The sequence below is a fragment of the Camarhynchus parvulus genome, chromosome 3 (assembly GCF_901933205.1).
Source record: "Camarhynchus parvulus chromosome 3, STF_HiC, whole genome shotgun sequence".
Classification (NCBI taxonomy): domain Eukaryota; kingdom Metazoa; phylum Chordata; class Aves; order Passeriformes; family Thraupidae; genus Camarhynchus; species Camarhynchus parvulus.
In genome coordinates, this window is record NC_044573.1 from 109,394,798 (window position 1) to 109,410,114 (window position 15,317).

Sequence of the window (15,317 nt, forward strand, 5' to 3'; positions counted from 1 at the left end):
GCTCACCAATGACCAACTCACCATCAGGGAGCAAAGCTGTGGGAACAGATCCCTCACACAAACACCCTCATCCCTACCCAGTCCTTGTGCACCCTCTGTCCCCAGATTCCCCCACTTCTCTTTTGCCATTCCTTGATCTATCCAGGATTTCCACAACCACCTCATCTGAGGTCAGAGGTATCAGCTCATGGTGCACCCCTGCACTGTGGATGTGCTCTGAGAAATCAAAAGTCCACATTATTCCTAACTCTTGTGCGCAAAAGTATTCTTTACTTTCTCAAAATTGTCTTGTTTCCTTTCTGACTGGCCTGTGTGTGAGACTTTCATGAATGAAATTTTTCCTGAATCTTTTTCTAACACCCAACCTTATCCTTCCCTGACACATTTTCTTGCCATTCCCCCAGATTCTGTTGCCCAGGTTCCTTCTTCACCCTCCCACTGGAAATCTTGACAAACAACTCATCCTGGGGCTGCAAGAGCCAAGACTGGGAAGAGAGACCCCTCCATGCTGATTTTCACCCCCAACATGAGACACAGACACAGCAAAGGCTGGTTTGGGGTATTTTCAAGCATAATTATATATTATCAAAAGTAGAAAACCAAGCTAGATAAAAATTCCTGCAATGGCCCGGCAGCACTGCTGCCTTCTCTGTGATCCACACAATGAGAAGGGCTCTGGAAAAGCCACTGGAACTACTCCTGCCTGCAGAGCACAGGCACAGCACAGGGGCTGGGGTCCAGATGGAGACAGGGAACCTTCATCCCTTTGGAATGTGGCTTCACTCCATACTCAGCACCAACTGGGTTTTCTGTGCCCCAAGGGAACATCTGGCTGAGTCAGCCCTGAGCAGTGAATGCATCATGGAAGCTTTTTTTAAATAATTCATCACATGCCTGTGCCCTCCCTGCTGCCTTTCCTGCCCTGTGGCAGCAGCAGAGTCCTGCCCACATTGGGACAACAGCTGGAGAGCGCAGCCAGATGTGCTCCAGCTGGCACTCAGGAGCCTGGTGGTGAATTCAGCTGATCACACCTCAATTAATATGTTAAGCCATGTCCTGGGCACAAATCCATGCCCAGCCAGCCTGGTGGGAAGCACTGGCTATTTCTGAGACCGTGGTATTGATGGGTTTAGTTCCTGACACAAATAAACTCTGCCTGCACTGTGGGTTTTGTGGTGGGGATAGAACTGGTTTGGGATTTGGCCTAAGTTTAGGTGGAAGCATCCAGGCAGATGTGGGTAATAACCTGATAACCTGGTCTAGTGGAAGGTGTCCCTGCATGTGGCAGGGGTTGCAATTGGATGAACTTTAAGGTCCCTTCCAACCCAAATAATTCTGGGGTCCTGTGATCTGCAGCTGGAAGGGGACAAGGAGGAGGCTGGAGAGAAAGACCACTTGAGGAGGCAGGACAGTGGGCAAGCAGCAGGACATGGCTTTTGGTTGTAATTCCAGGTTCTGAGGTTCTGATCTGCAGCAGAAAGAGAATCTGCAATCCTATGTGACCCCCAAAAATGGGAGTTGGCAAAGGCCTCAAGATAAACCTGGTGGGGAAAAACAATCAAGCAATGCTGAGCCTTACTTGAGGCCTTACTCTGCCCAGAAGGAAGGACATCCAAGAGTAAAACTCATCATTTTTTCTGATTTAGGCACTTATTTGTCCTGAGAAAACTGCTTTGGCCTGCACTGCAGCCCCTGGAGACAGCAACCAGATCTCCACACTGGGACAGGCCAGCAGCTTGTGCAGGCACTGGTTAAATGACACACCTCAAGTCATTGTCACAAATACACCAGAGGCAGAAGGCTCCAGATGCCTGGCAGGTCTGTGACATAAATAAGCTCAATAAATAACCAGCCCTGGACTTTTAGGGCTTTTTAAGGCTTTTGAAGTTCTTCAAGACTGCCTCTAGAAGATGTGCTGGGAGGGAAGGTGATGTCCCAGTGATGGAGGGGCACTCTGCCCCATGGCAGGGGCACTGTGGGGATAGTCTTCGTCCCACCACCTCCTGCCATGCCCTGTTGATGAGACAGTCACCCCAAGGCTGGGCCAAGGTGACATTTACAGGGTCACTCTGGTCACCCAGACAGGTCTGTCCCTTCTCCCAGCTCCCCCAGTCCTCGCTGGGAGCATTTAGGGCCAGCCTTGGGGGTGGAGGTGAAGCACGGTGACCTGAGCTTGCTCCTCACCACAGTCCCCTGTGGCCCACAAGGGTGGGTGTCCCAAAGGTGATGGCACCCCACAAGGGCACCCTCTGTCCCTGTGGGCTCTGAGCCCTCTTTGGGGAGACCTGCCACCCCACAGCTGCCCGTGTTGCTGAAGGAAGAGCTTCTCTGCAGACACTTGTGGGCACAAGCGCCCAGGATTGGGCTGATGCTGGGCATCCCAAGGGATAAATCCCCTCCTCTTCCTCCTCCTCCTCCTCCTCCCAGGCAGCCTGAGGGAGGCTGAGCTTTGCTGTCCCATTGCACCAGGGCCATGCTTGTGGCTGTCCCTGTCCCAGGGGAGGTGATGCCTCCTGCACTTGCACTGAAATACACAGAGGAGCTCTCGGTGGAATCTGGGGAGAAGCCATTGGGGTGGGATGTGGATGGGGGAAAATCAGGCTCCTGCCCTGCTCCATCCTCCTGTGCCACTCCCAGAGCACCAGCACTGGCTTTGATGCCTCCTCCATTCCCCACTGCCAGTCCAGAGGGATGGATGTCCCTCATGGGGAGGGAGAGGTTTGCCCCAGGCTCAGCACCAGGGGGTTTCCCCATCATCCACCCTCCGGGAAAAGCCTCTCCCACGCCGCCATCTCCAAAAGCTGCGTTGATCGCGGACACATCTCCTGTCTTCAAGGCCAGCTTCACCAGCAGCCAGTGGTGATGGTCTGTCCAGCTGTCCTCCAAACCCCCTTTGGACTGCAGCAGTGATGAGCTGGTCTCCTTTTTGGGCTCTGTCTTGGCTTCTTCCACTGGCAAGGACTCCTCATCTCCCAAAGTCCCTGAACTCTGCCCAGCCTGGGAGCTCTCTCCAGACCCCTCCTCATCCCCAGCCGCTGCAGAACTGCACATTGTCTCCAGGAATCCCTGCCAGATCTCTGTGGACTTGGGATGGAGCAGGCTGTAGTAAATCACCAGGGCTGTGGCACCTGGAAAGGAGCAGAAAAGTGTCACTGAGGAGTCCCAGCAGCATTTTGGTCAGCTGTGGAGAAGAGGCCAGACCTTGAGGCACCTCCAGATCAACAAGACCTTTGCAAAGATGCTGCTGAGAATCAGCTGTATGAGCAGCACATTTTCCAGCATCTACAGGGATGCAAGCATCCCACTTGAGCAGATTTGGGCAAAGGAAATGCACACTCAACCCCAAATTAATCTGGATTAATTTGCAGACTGAAAGTTGCCCAGCAGGGAGGTGTGTGATGAAGGAAACCTTCCATGTCACAGCATCCCCATCCTCTGGCCTTTAAACCAGCAAGTTTTTAAGACAGGTTCCTATTTATACCCTAAACCCATCCAAGACCACAGGAATTGCTCCTTTTCCATCACATTTCTTTAACATGGTTGACCTGAGGGTCTGAGGAGTTGCACAGCTTCTCTCTGCCCCCATCCCACTGGAAAAATATGACCCTGCTTGGCACAAAGATGCTCCAAGGGCTGGAGCCCCTCTGCTCTGGAGCCAGGCTGAGACCTGGGGGTGTTCACCAGGAGAACAGGAGGATCCAGGGAGAGCTCAGAGCCCCTTCAGGGCCTAAACGGGCTCCAGGAGAGCTGGAGAGGGACTTGGGACAGGAGTCTGGATGCTCATTTCCTGAAACTACTCTCAAAATGTGCGATCCAGGCTCTAAAATCAATGTTCTTACCTATTAAAGACCCTGACATGACAGCCCCAGTCACAGTCAGGCTGTTCCTCAGCTCTACCTGCAGGAACCGGGTGCCCAACAGCAGCAGGAGCGTGTTCTCCATCAGCATTATCTGCAAGGCAGAGGGAAGAGAGTCATCATTATATCCTTCTGATGGCTTTAGATGTGCCTCTCACAACAGAAAACACACATTTTTTAGATTTTCCGAGATTCTTAGAATCACAGAATGGTTTGGGTCGGAATGGACCTTAAAGCTCATCCAACTGCACTTCCTGCCATGAGCAGGGACAACTTCCACCATCCCAGGCTGCTCCCAGCCCCACCCAACCTGGCCTTGAGCACTTTTTCTGTTGTATTTTGCACCTAATTTATCTCTTAAAACATAGAAGCTGTCAAACTGAACTTTCTGCAAGGTCTTCACCTACTTTTTACCACTGACATTGCAAGGCTGCCTCTAAGGAATCAAAACCAGGGCAGAAGGCACATCCACCTTGGTGACCACGCGGCTCTGTCAGGACACAGCAAAACTCCGGATTTTGAGCAAGTGGTGATGTGAGAGATGAAAATGGAGAGTCTGAAGCTGTTGTTCATCCCCAGCAGCTTCATCCATGTGGGACACAAAACAATTCCAGGTACTCACTGCATAAAACACGGCCACCCTGGTCCTGGAGGGGCCGGGCCGGACATTGATGTAGCAGAAGATGTAGACAGCTCCCAGCAGGCAGTTGAAGAGCCTCCAGCGGCACGGCTGGGCCACGATATCTGTCTGCTGGGCCCCCAGCCAGAAGGACATGAGCAGCCAGTGCACCCCTGCAGGGAGAAAGGACTGGATTTGCAAAGCCATGCCCACGGGAGGCTGCAAACAGGAGCATGGCAGGGCTGACATTGTGTCGGAACCCAGGACATTGCTCTGACTGCCCTGGATGGCTCAAGACCCTGGCAGGGAGCTCAGAGACCTTGGCATGGAGTCAGAAACACCTGTGCCTTTGGTTTTAACCCATGGAAAAAGTTACCACCTTTGTGCAAGATTTACAAGCCACAAGGGTTTGAGTAAAATGTTAGTGAATTTATCACAGGGTGAAAAAGTAGCATTTTGGGGTTTTTAGAATGCGGGTTCAAGAGGCAAGATGGAGGAATCTGGGCATGTTCTGTCTTTCTCCTTCTTCTTGCCCTCCATCTTCTGCTGTGATGGTGACACTTTTGGATTGGTTTAGAGTAGAGACAGACTGTCTAACATAGGTGATAGGTATTGGAAAATTATTGTAAATAAAGTACATGTAGTTTTTAGTATAAAATGCTAACACCACCCCAAGGGTGGTCAATGTGCCTCAACCCAACCTGCCAGACAGACCTCAGCAGGTCTGAAAAAGAATGTAATAGATAAGAGAAAATAAACAACCTTGAAAACCAGAGCTGAGGAATCTCGACTTCTTCTTTAGTCGCAGGGCTGGGAAAAAAGACTCTTTAATACCTCAGGAGCCATTCCAGCAACACAAAACCTGAGAACATTGGGGTGGGATGTGGGGAACAGGATCTCAGGTCTTACCTGCCACAGCAAAAACCCAGAAGGAATAGAGCCTGGCAAAGAGCACCAGGGCCAGCACCCGGGTCCCCAACATCCCTGTCCTCCAGAGCAGCAGGCACAGGATGACAGCAGCTGGTGGGCTCAGGTGTCCGGGCTTCAGCAGGAAGGTGAAGTGGCTGTAGGAGACCAAAGCCCAGGCCAGGGACAGCAGGGACAGCCCTGCACTGACACCTGTGTGGGGACAGGGGCAGTCAGGGCTCTGATGGAGGCCCAAATGCACAGCAGGGCCAATTCTCTGTGCTAAGGAGGTGTTGGTAGCACGGCACCCTCATACAAGCCAGACACCCCTTGATCCTGATAAGTGAATCACAGAATCAAGGAATGACAGAAAGGACCTTAAAGGCCATCTAGTCCAGTCCCTTGCAATGAGCAGGGACCCCTTCCACCAGACCAGGTTCCTCAGAGCCCTGTCCTGTGGTTGTGACAGTTTGCTCAGAGAGAGAAAGCCAGATAAACTTTCCCAGGAATTGTTCTGGGGACTTTTGAGAAGGCTGAGAGAAAGAATTAAAACAATCTTGCAGCTGGCGTTTTGAACAGTTGTTTTCTCATAAGATGTTTACCAAAGGGTGTCTTCTTAATTAGCCAATGGTGATGGGGTGTTGATTAAATGACCAATCAGGTCCACCTGTATCAGAACAGTGTATAAAAAATAATGGGTTTCCAATAAATTTGGGATTAGCCTGCTGAAGAGAGTTACAGTTTATGTGTCACTTCATTCCTGACTCAACAGTAACACTGTCCAACCTGACTTGAATGTTCGCAGGGATGAAACTGGAGCATTTCAATTAAATCCTGCTAAATCCTGCTTAGCATCTCCCTGTGGATACCCTCTGAGTATCCAGAGTAGCCTCTGAGTATCTCCCTGTGGATATCCTCAGGCTGTCTCCATGGACAGAGCTCTGCAGCCCCAGGGCAGCTCCAGCCCAGTCACTGCCATCGGACCAGAGATGGACCATGAGCGACTGTGACCTTGCACATGCCGTGACTCCACAGTGCAGCCTCCCTCTTTGCACACCTGAAAATTCACCTCTGGGGCAAAGCAGCCACCTTTGCATTCAGCCACAGCAGATCTTTCAGCCAGGCATTTCCCTGCTGCTTCTCATTGAGGCTTCCCAGTCCCTCTGCAGCACATCCCTCCAGGGAGGGCACACACATCCATCACCCCTGAACCATCCCCCTGAGAACTCACCTGGGATGAAGCCTGCTGGGTCCACGGCCACCACGACATAGGTCTGGAGCAGGAGGTGAGGCAGGGTCTGCAGCAGGGCCTCCAGGAGCCGCAGCACACAAACATCTCCGAGCTGAGCCAGCAGCTCCCCGGCACCGCTGCCCGCCTTGGCCGCCGCCCGCAGAACATCCCAGTACCTGCAAGAGCCACGGTGACGGGATGCCCGTGCTGGCTGGAGGAAATTTGGGGCTGCAGCCGGGTTGTGGGGGGTGGGTGGATGGCGGGGAATGTCTCTCACCGCTTCCAGAGGCCCAGCTGCAGGAGGTGGAGCGCCAGGAGGCAGCAGCCGGGTGCGTGTCCGTCTGCCCGGAACCAGAGGATGCTGAGGAGCTGAGCGGCATAACCAGGCACCAGGCAGGCCATGGTCAGCCCGAACCAGCCCAGCTGCCCCCGGACAAGGTAGTGGATGATGGCACAGAGCCCTGGAGAAGGGCAGAGAGGCGGTGATGAAGGATGACACAGCCACACCCCCCCCAGCAACTGAGCAGTGCCATTCATAACCAGAGAATCCCAGAATGGTTTGGGTGGGAAGGGACCTTAAAGCTCCTCTCATTCCACCCCCTGCCATTGGTAGGGACACCTTCCACTGTCCCAGGCTGCTCCAAGCCCTGTGCAACCTGGCCTCGGACACTTCCAGGGATCCAGGGGCAGCCACAGCTGCTCTGGGCACCCTGTGCCAGGGCCTCCCCACCCTCAGAGGGAAGAATTTCCTCCTAAAATCCAATGTAAACCTGCTCTCTGTCAGTTTAAAGCCATTCCCGCCAGAACTCCATCTCCCAGCCCTTCTCCTGGGTTTATCTCCAGCTGCCGGCTCCTGGTGGCTTTGTCAGCTGCGGCGCAGCCACCGCCACCGAGGGGCCCGGCCCCAAGGAAGGCTCTGATAAAAAGCTCGGGCTTCAAAATAAACAAATAAATAAATAAGCAGGGGAGAAAAATCAATTTTTCAAATATGAAAAAAAAACCCAAGAGGAGGGCCGGGCCCGCGGGGATGCCGGGAGCAGAACCGCGCATCTCCCCAAGCGCGGGGCGCAGGGATGAACCCCCCCTCTCCGGTACACGGAGATGATTCGGGACCCCCGGGATGGCGTCAAAGGCGTCACTGCCAGCATCCCATCCGCCTTTCCAGCATCCCATCCGCCTTCCCCCCCTCCGCCGGAGGGCAGCCCCGCACGCCCCCGCGCATCCTGCGCGCATTCTGCGCGCTCACTCACGGGCACCGCTCTCCGCCGCCAGCAGCGTCAGGCTGAGCCTGGGGACGGCCCCGCGCATCCTGGGAGCAGGACGGGGAGGAGGAGGTGGGAGGAAAGGGAGGAGGAGGAGGAGGAGGAGGAGAAGGAGGAAGAAGAAGCCGCCGGGGCCGATCCCGCTCCGCCCACCCTCACCGGGCACCTCCCCCAGTGTCCCCTCCCCGGGCAGTGTGACATCACGGTGCTTGCGCCACCCTCGGGGGCTTGGGGACACAGAGGCCCACTATCCGAGACCCCTGGAGCTGCTGTGCACTGCCACAAGCCCATCCCGTACCCCCCAAATTGTTGTGCGGTGGCACAAGCCCACCCCGATGTCCCCCGGGCTCCTGTGCGGTGACGGTGTCACAAGCCCGCCCCGATGTCCCCCGGGCCCACCCCGATGTTCCCCGTGCTCCTGTGCGGTGGCACAAGCCCATCCCGATGTCCCCTGGGTTCTTCAGCACCGGCTCAAGCCCATCCCATTGCTCCCTGTGCTGTTGTGCTCTGGCACAAGCCCACCCCGATGTCCCTCAAATTGTTGTGCACCGGGGCACGGCCACCCCGATGTCCCCCGTGCGATGTCCCCGTGTCGCGGGGATGACACTAGGTGGCAGCTGGGACATGGTGCGCACAGAGCCATCAATTAATCCAGCTGTTTTCCCGCCTCACCGCTGTGAAATGGGATCCCGAGCATCGGAGCTTGCAGGAGCCCTCTGGTGTGCATTTGCTTTTTATCCCAATTTCCAGCCCGGCAGCCTCCAGCGCTGATGCTTTTTAGAGAATAAATTCCCAGCCGGTCACTACAGGAAAAACCACCAAAAGGGGTTTAATTAAGGCAAAATATCACCTCTGGTTTTGGTGGTTTTTGCAATATCCTACAGGAAGCTCCCAAAACTTTGTACATCAGCTGGGCTGTTGGATGTACCTGTGTTCTGGGACTTTCATACATTTATTGTTGTGTTTTTAAATTTTATTGAGGATTTTTTGCAACTCGGGCAATAAAGCCCAGGCTCTGCTGTGTAACAGTAGCCACCAAAGTGCTCAGAAATATCCTTGCCTGGTTTCCCTACTCGTGGGAGCATCCCCAGGCTCTCTGTGGGTCTCCAGCACTGCTTTTTACCAGGAACTTGGCATCTTTGCAGCCTCAAATCCATGTGATTGGCTTTGGGGACCCTTTGGGTGTAAAGGACAAACCACTTTGCCTCCTGTCCCGCTGCCCTGCCCCTATTTGTGTTTCTTTCATTAATTAATGATGCTGGGCTGCTGGGCCCAGCTCTAGTGAAGCGTTTTAATAAAGTCAGGGGTGTAATGAGGGTTACATTACCCTGGAGCCAAGTGAAGCTCACCCTTGGCTGTCTCTGTCCTCCACAGCAGCAAATACCACGTGGCCCATTCCTAGAAAACCCAATTTTTAGCACACAAAGCACAACTCAGCCTCTAATGGGCACCAAAGCCTCTTCCAGACCTGAGAGTGGAATGGGGAAGAACCAATTTTGCAAATTCAGCAGTGAGGATGCTGCCAGGGTCCATGCAGGCACAATGTGACCTTTCTTGTCACCCCCAGAAGATGGGAACCTCATCATCTCATCCCCCTGCCCTCCACCACCATCACCCCCATCCTGAGGAGTCTCAGCTGTCTCTCCTCAGGCTCTCCTCCTGTGTTCCAAGCCAGGAATAAATCCTGTGCCATCATCACCCCGGAGCTTTGCCAGGCAGAGAAGGAGGAAGCCAGAAGGCTTTCCAGAAGATATTCCCAGAGCTAGACACCCTCCCCAGCTTCTCTGCCAGCTCCCAGTTGCTCTGGCTGCCTCCCAGCCACCAGTTTGGCTGCGCTTTTCTCTGCTGGATTTCAGCACCCAGGAGCCTCTTTCGCTAAAGAACTCCTCATGTCTCCAAAAAAGTGACATCCTGAAGAAGGAAGGATTCAGGGAGACCTCAGAGCCTCTTCCAGGGCCTAAAGGGAGAGCTGGAGAAGGATTTGGGACAAGGGATGGAGGGACAGGACACAGGGAATGGCTTCCCACTGTGAGAGGGCAGGGATAGATGGGATATTGGGAAGGGATTGTTCCCCGTGAGGCTGGAGAGGCCCTGGCACAGGGTGCACAGAGAAGCTGTGGCTGCCCCTGGATCCCTGGAAGTGTCCAAGTCCAGGCTGGATGGGGCTTGGAGGAATCTGATCTGGTGGAACCTGTCCCTGGCCATGGCTCCAGACCTTGGAGCATCTCCATGGCCTCCTCTGGACTCCCTCCAGCAGCTCCAACTCTTTCTTGTGTTGGGGACCCCAAGATCTGGACTTGGTGCTCCAGGTGAGCTGCCCACAGGTGACATCACACAGACCCAGCTGTTCCTCATGTGCTAAGCTATTTTTCAGCCCAGATGTTTGGCTGCACATCTGTCTGCAAACACCTCAAAAACACCTCAGGGAAGGGTTTCAGCAACAGCCCTGCCCTAAAGGATTTGGGGACCAGGGCACATCTTCTGCAGGTCCTTCCCTTGCCTGAGGTGATGCAGCAGAGCAGATCTGACAGGTGATGTGGATGATACCAGGCAGTGCAGACATTAGATTTTTTCCCTGTAAAATGTACATTTTTCTTGCTGTACAGTGGTGATTCTTAGAACAGCTGGTCCTGGCATCCACAAGAACATTTGCCTTCCTGGATTAAGTGCAAATTCCAATTCCAAAGCTGTTTGTGGGAGCTGCTGTGTAAAAGTGACCACAGCACAATTATGTGCAACCACGTTGTGGAACCAAGCACGTTCGACATGTATTTGACTTCAAAAAAAAAAGCAAAAATGAGGAAAGAAAAGCATCCAAAGGAGCAGCCCAGAGAAACAAGAAGCCTGAGGGCAGCCTGAAAGCTGCTGACAAGGCTGCGCTGGAAGCCTCCGTGAAATAGTTGTTTTGATTGGGAAAGCAAACAAAGAGATCTAAGAAAAATCCCTGCGGGGCACGAAGGGCGAGCCCAGGGAGGCTCTCGCTGGGATGAGCTCAGCCAGAGAACGGCACCTCCCACTGAATGGGGCCGGCCGGATTCAAGGAGCAAAGAGGGATAAAAGAGAAGTGAAGATCCCTTTGCAACAGGCGCCTGAACTTGTAGAAATGTCTGTAAAAAGCAGGAAGCCATTGGAGGAATCCTTGGTGAGAAAGGAGGATGCTGTGCTCAGAGAACTCTTCTATCCATGGCAGGAGAATAAAGACAATAAAACTAAAATTGCTGGGCATGGGCTGTAATAATTTCCATAAATAGATATGACATAAAATATCTTACATGTCATGCAGGTAACCTAGTAATGAAAATGTTTTGGTGCAAAAATGTGAAAAAATCCCAAACCACTTTTGCTTTTTTTATTCTTAACTCTTAGATTTCTCTTTTCCTCTCTCATTTTTTCCTTACCCTTCCCTAGTGCAGATCTTTTCCATGTTCTTAATTGTCCAGATTTTCCCTCACAACAGGAGTAATGATGTAGAATTAATGACAGCCCATTAACCCTCTTCCTGAATTTCCAAAGAACTAACTTCCCATTGAACATAGGTTTGATGGGTTTTATTTTAACATTCCAGCTGATGATTATTTCACTTCTATGATGATATATTGTTCATGCTTGTAAGGAAATATAAAACCTCTGAAAACAGATGGAAACAGAGACCTTGAGTGAGCTGCTGTGGCCAAAGGGCTGCTCAAAGGGAGGAGGCCCAGGGTGGTTTTTCTCATCTCAACATATTTCTTGAGCAATGCTGCAATGGTTTGAAAGCCAGACCTTGGTTCCTCTTAGGACAACAGCAAAGAGGATTCATTGGGTGCCCCCAGAGCTCCCCAAAGCCTCATTGGCCACAGAAGGAGGAGGTCAAACATCCCTCAGCACCCTCAAGAAACAGCACAAACCCACGCTCTGCTCCTTCATCTTCATCCGGGTGGCTGACACTGATCCTGGACCTGTTCCAGCCTAGAGCTCCTCTTACCTGGTAACAGCCAAAATATTCTCATTATTCAGCCTCTGAAAAGGTTTTGTCCTTCTTAAAGGGGATGGAGACTTCACGTCTTTCATGTTTATCTGCATTTTGTTTTATAGCCTTAACTGTGCAGTGGCTCCAGGCTGTCATGAGCCAGTTCTAGAGGTGTCAAATGTTGATAAGGGAGAGGAGGTTTTGTTGGCTGCAGGAAATGCAAATACTCAAAAATTTATACTGGAAATAATGTCATTCTTGAGGGGAAGAATAAACAACAGCCTCCAAGCAAGAATAAAGAGAAACTGGATTTTGAGTTAATTGAGAAGAAAATTGCTTTTTCTGCTCTTTTTTTTTTTTTTTTTAAGTAGAAAAGCTTGAGAAAGCCCATGGGGTTGTTTTGTATAAATCTAGCAAAAATTGTCTTATTTTCTGAATTAACAGCTTTAAGTTTCATAAGGCAAATCAAATTTATTGCCCTGCATTGCAAGCTATTGAGAAATCCAGGATAAATTGCTGGTCACTTGATGCATTAATTAAAAGGGGATTTAAAATTGAATTTTCTGCATGCAAGTTTTTTTCCTATGCCATGATCCTATGCTTGCTCCAGGAAAATCTTAGGACAATAGACACACGACCATGAAAAAAATGTGTAATAACCTCTTTTAGGTAACTCCCAAGTCTTGAAGAACATTTCTCTGTGTCACTTCTGGGACTATGGAGAGACAAGGCTCTAACCAATGTCCTGGTCTCCTTTCTCTGCAGTGACCCAGGATCCCAGCTCACCCTCTGCCATGAAAATCCTTCCTTTTCTCCTTGCTCTCCTCTTGGTGGCATTTCAGGGAGCTGCAGGTAAGGTGAGGGACTAAAGAGAAGGTGTTGGTGTCTTGCAAAGCTCTCCTGTCCCCTTTGGGATGTGACCAAGCTGCCTCCTGCAAAGAATCCTCACAAAAATCATCAAAACTCATTGGAGATTACAGATGACAAATGAAATTAGTAGGCAAATATTTCAAACATCACTTTGAAAGGGGCAACCCCAAAATCACCATTCAGCACCAGCATTTTCCCCATTAAACCCTGCAGGCTTGTACTTGAATCACTTTGCCTGAGTCACCCAACAAACAAATTAAATCATGATCAAGTATTCTTAAACCACACAGAAAAAACGAAAAAGGAATCTGGCCCCATGTTCTTCAAATATCCTTTGCTTTAGGAGCTGGGACATAAGGTGGAGAGGCACAAAATCATGATGCCTGTTACGGGGTGCAAAGGAGTCTGGACCCCCAAACCAACTCTATTATCCAGAAAAAGGGATTGTATTTTAATATCAGCCCTGAAAATGGCACAGCCGCATTTGCAGAGTGCTCTGTGCACAAGCAGGAGCTGGTGGAGTTTTGATCTCTGTGGGAACAGGGTGGAAAGTGTCCTCTAGGGATGTCAGGATGGGAAAAGACTGTGAAGAACTGCGGCAGACCAGAAAGGTGGGAAAAGTGTCATATATATATATATATATCCCTGGAGGGATTTAAAAGCCATCTGGATGTGGCTACCTGTGGACATGGATTAGTGGTGGGCTTGACAGTGCTGGGTTAACAATTGGACTTGATGACCTTAAAGTTCTTTTCTAACCTAAAGGAGTCTGTGATTCTATGATTTTATGTGGTTGTCTGGTGTTATTCTCACCTGGGCCTCTGCCTGTGCCAGGTCCCAGAGGCAAAGAGTTCCTTTGGTCTGTTTTATGCCCTTTTTTAACACACAGGGGATGTTTGGCCTGTTTTCAGTAGGACCTTCTGGGTACATTAAAGCCAGAAATTTATCTGTATCTGGGAAGAAAAGTGTTCCTGAGAGCTCAGACTGCTCACAATGCCTCACAGGCTGCTAGTTTGAGACCAGGAGTGTTTTATTCACCCTTTAAACCCCTCCTTTATTACTCCCTGGGACTTTCTGGGTGTGTATGTATCACTTTACTCACATGCTGGGAATCCAGCCCACCAGGGATGTGCTGGATGCACTGTCCATATTTAATATCTATTCCCTGTTTGCTGGAACAAGCTCCCCTCTCTCTGAATACTTTGCAATGTTCCATGGGTGAGCTGGAAACTGGAATTAATTGGTTCATGTGCACTCAGTCAGATGCATCCAGAACATTTCAGCTGTCAGGCTGCATCTTTATTAATCGACCAAACAGGGCCAGGCAACCTCCTGCTTAATTGCTGGTCTGCTCCCTGGGGTTGTTTTGATCCCTGACAATTAGCATCTTCATGGATAAAACCTGTTCTGGGAGTAGCACAGGCTGGTGGCTGTTCCCAAAAGGCAGTTTGAATGTGGGTATCCTATTTTGGCAGGGAAGAAGGAATTAGAGTGTTTGCTTGGTCGTTGTGCCCACAGACCTCCTCCTCTCAGGACTGAACTGTCACGTCCTTGTCAACTCACAGGGGTTAAGCAAAATGCAAATCCCTGCAGGAAATTGGAAATAAAACATCTCCCATCTTTGTTTATTTGTTCTTTTTTAAGGTAGAAGCTTGACAAGACCCAGGAGACCTTACATGGAGTGTGGGTATCGTGGGACCTTCTGCCACAGGGGGAAATGCCCTCATGGCAATGATTACCTGGGCTCCTGTCGCTCTGGGTACAGTTGCTGTAGGTGGTAAGTTTAGGATTTGTCTGGGGCAAAGATGATTTCCCAAATCATCTTTTGAATCCCAAGCAGCAGGATTTTCCTCATAATCATAATTCTGAAGATTCTTTCCTTTCTGTAGGTTGTAGTGTGGCTAATTGTGGAGAATCTTCAGGAGTGATCGCTTTTGGCATCGTTGGATTCAAGGAATTGTTGCAGCAGCCACAAAGGATTTGTCATTCTCCTTTCAATAAAAGCAAGATGTGGGGAGGTTGCATGGCTGCCCTGTGTGGTGTTGTCATTAATTTCCAAAAGTAATTGATTTCCCATGTCGTATTTCCATTAAGAATTTTAAACAAGAATTCTGAAATTAATCTAAACCTGCCAGGAATGTGTAGTTCACCAAAATATTTACCCCTCTTGGGCTGCTGATTGAGTGAGTGCTGGCAAGTTCTCCACACATGCCTGCTAGGGAATTCTCTGTCATGACTGACATCAATCACCATTTCCACTGGGAGCACAAAAGTCTTCTCCAGTGTGACACTTCACAGCACTTCTGCTCTGAAAATTTTGGGTTTCCACCTGTTGATCCAGAGCTTTCAGAGCTGGGAACAGTATATTGTTTTATTATGGGAACTAAAGTCACACTGAGCAGGACAAATTAGTAATCTGAAGTCTGATTTTACCCTTGCCATTTCTGTCTGCCATAAATTTGGATTGAATCTGCAAAATTTATATTGGCTGCAGTTGCAAATCAGGAGATCAGAGTTAGACCTGTGACATTGCTTGAGGCAATTATAGAAATGTGTGAGGGGCCAATCCCACTGTGCTTCTGATCCCTTCACTTCCAAGAGATTCAACCTGAACTGCCCTGAA

At 50.5% G+C, this 15,317-nt stretch overlaps 2 protein-coding genes across 3 annotated transcripts; one reads left to right on the forward strand and one right to left on the reverse strand.

Moving 5' to 3' along the window:
* Nucleotides 1-553: 553 nt before the first annotated feature.
* Nucleotides 554-7,968, reverse strand: XKR5 (XK related 5). 2 transcript variants are annotated; one of them, XM_030945534.1, is made up of 7 exons: nucleotides 7,864-7,968; nucleotides 6,891-7,074; nucleotides 6,614-6,789; nucleotides 5,386-5,595; nucleotides 4,480-4,649; nucleotides 3,840-3,951; nucleotides 554-3,128 (listed from the first exon to the last, which is right to left on the reverse strand). In XM_030945534.1, exons 1-7 carry the CDS (start codon nucleotides 7,919-7,921, stop codon nucleotides 2,074-2,076), a joined length of 1,965 nt encoding a protein of 654 aa, XP_030801394.1. In that variant the 5' UTR covers nucleotides 7,922-7,968; the 3' UTR covers nucleotides 554-2,073. The 2 variants fall into 2 exon arrangements, with proteins under 2 accessions (XP_030801394.1, XP_030801393.1); XM_030945533.1 differs by lacking the exon at nucleotides 7,864-7,968 and having other exon boundaries at nucleotides 6,891-7,171.
* Nucleotides 7,969-12,618: 4,650 nt separating this feature from the next.
* LOC115901818 (gallinacin-4-like) lies at nucleotides 12,619-14,475 on the forward strand. Its single transcript, XM_030944786.1, has 2 exons — nucleotides 12,619-12,676; nucleotides 14,339-14,475. Exons 1-2 carry the CDS (start codon nucleotides 12,619-12,621, stop codon nucleotides 14,473-14,475), a joined length of 195 nt encoding a protein of 64 aa, XP_030800646.1.
* Nucleotides 14,476-15,317: the final 842 nt, after the last annotated feature.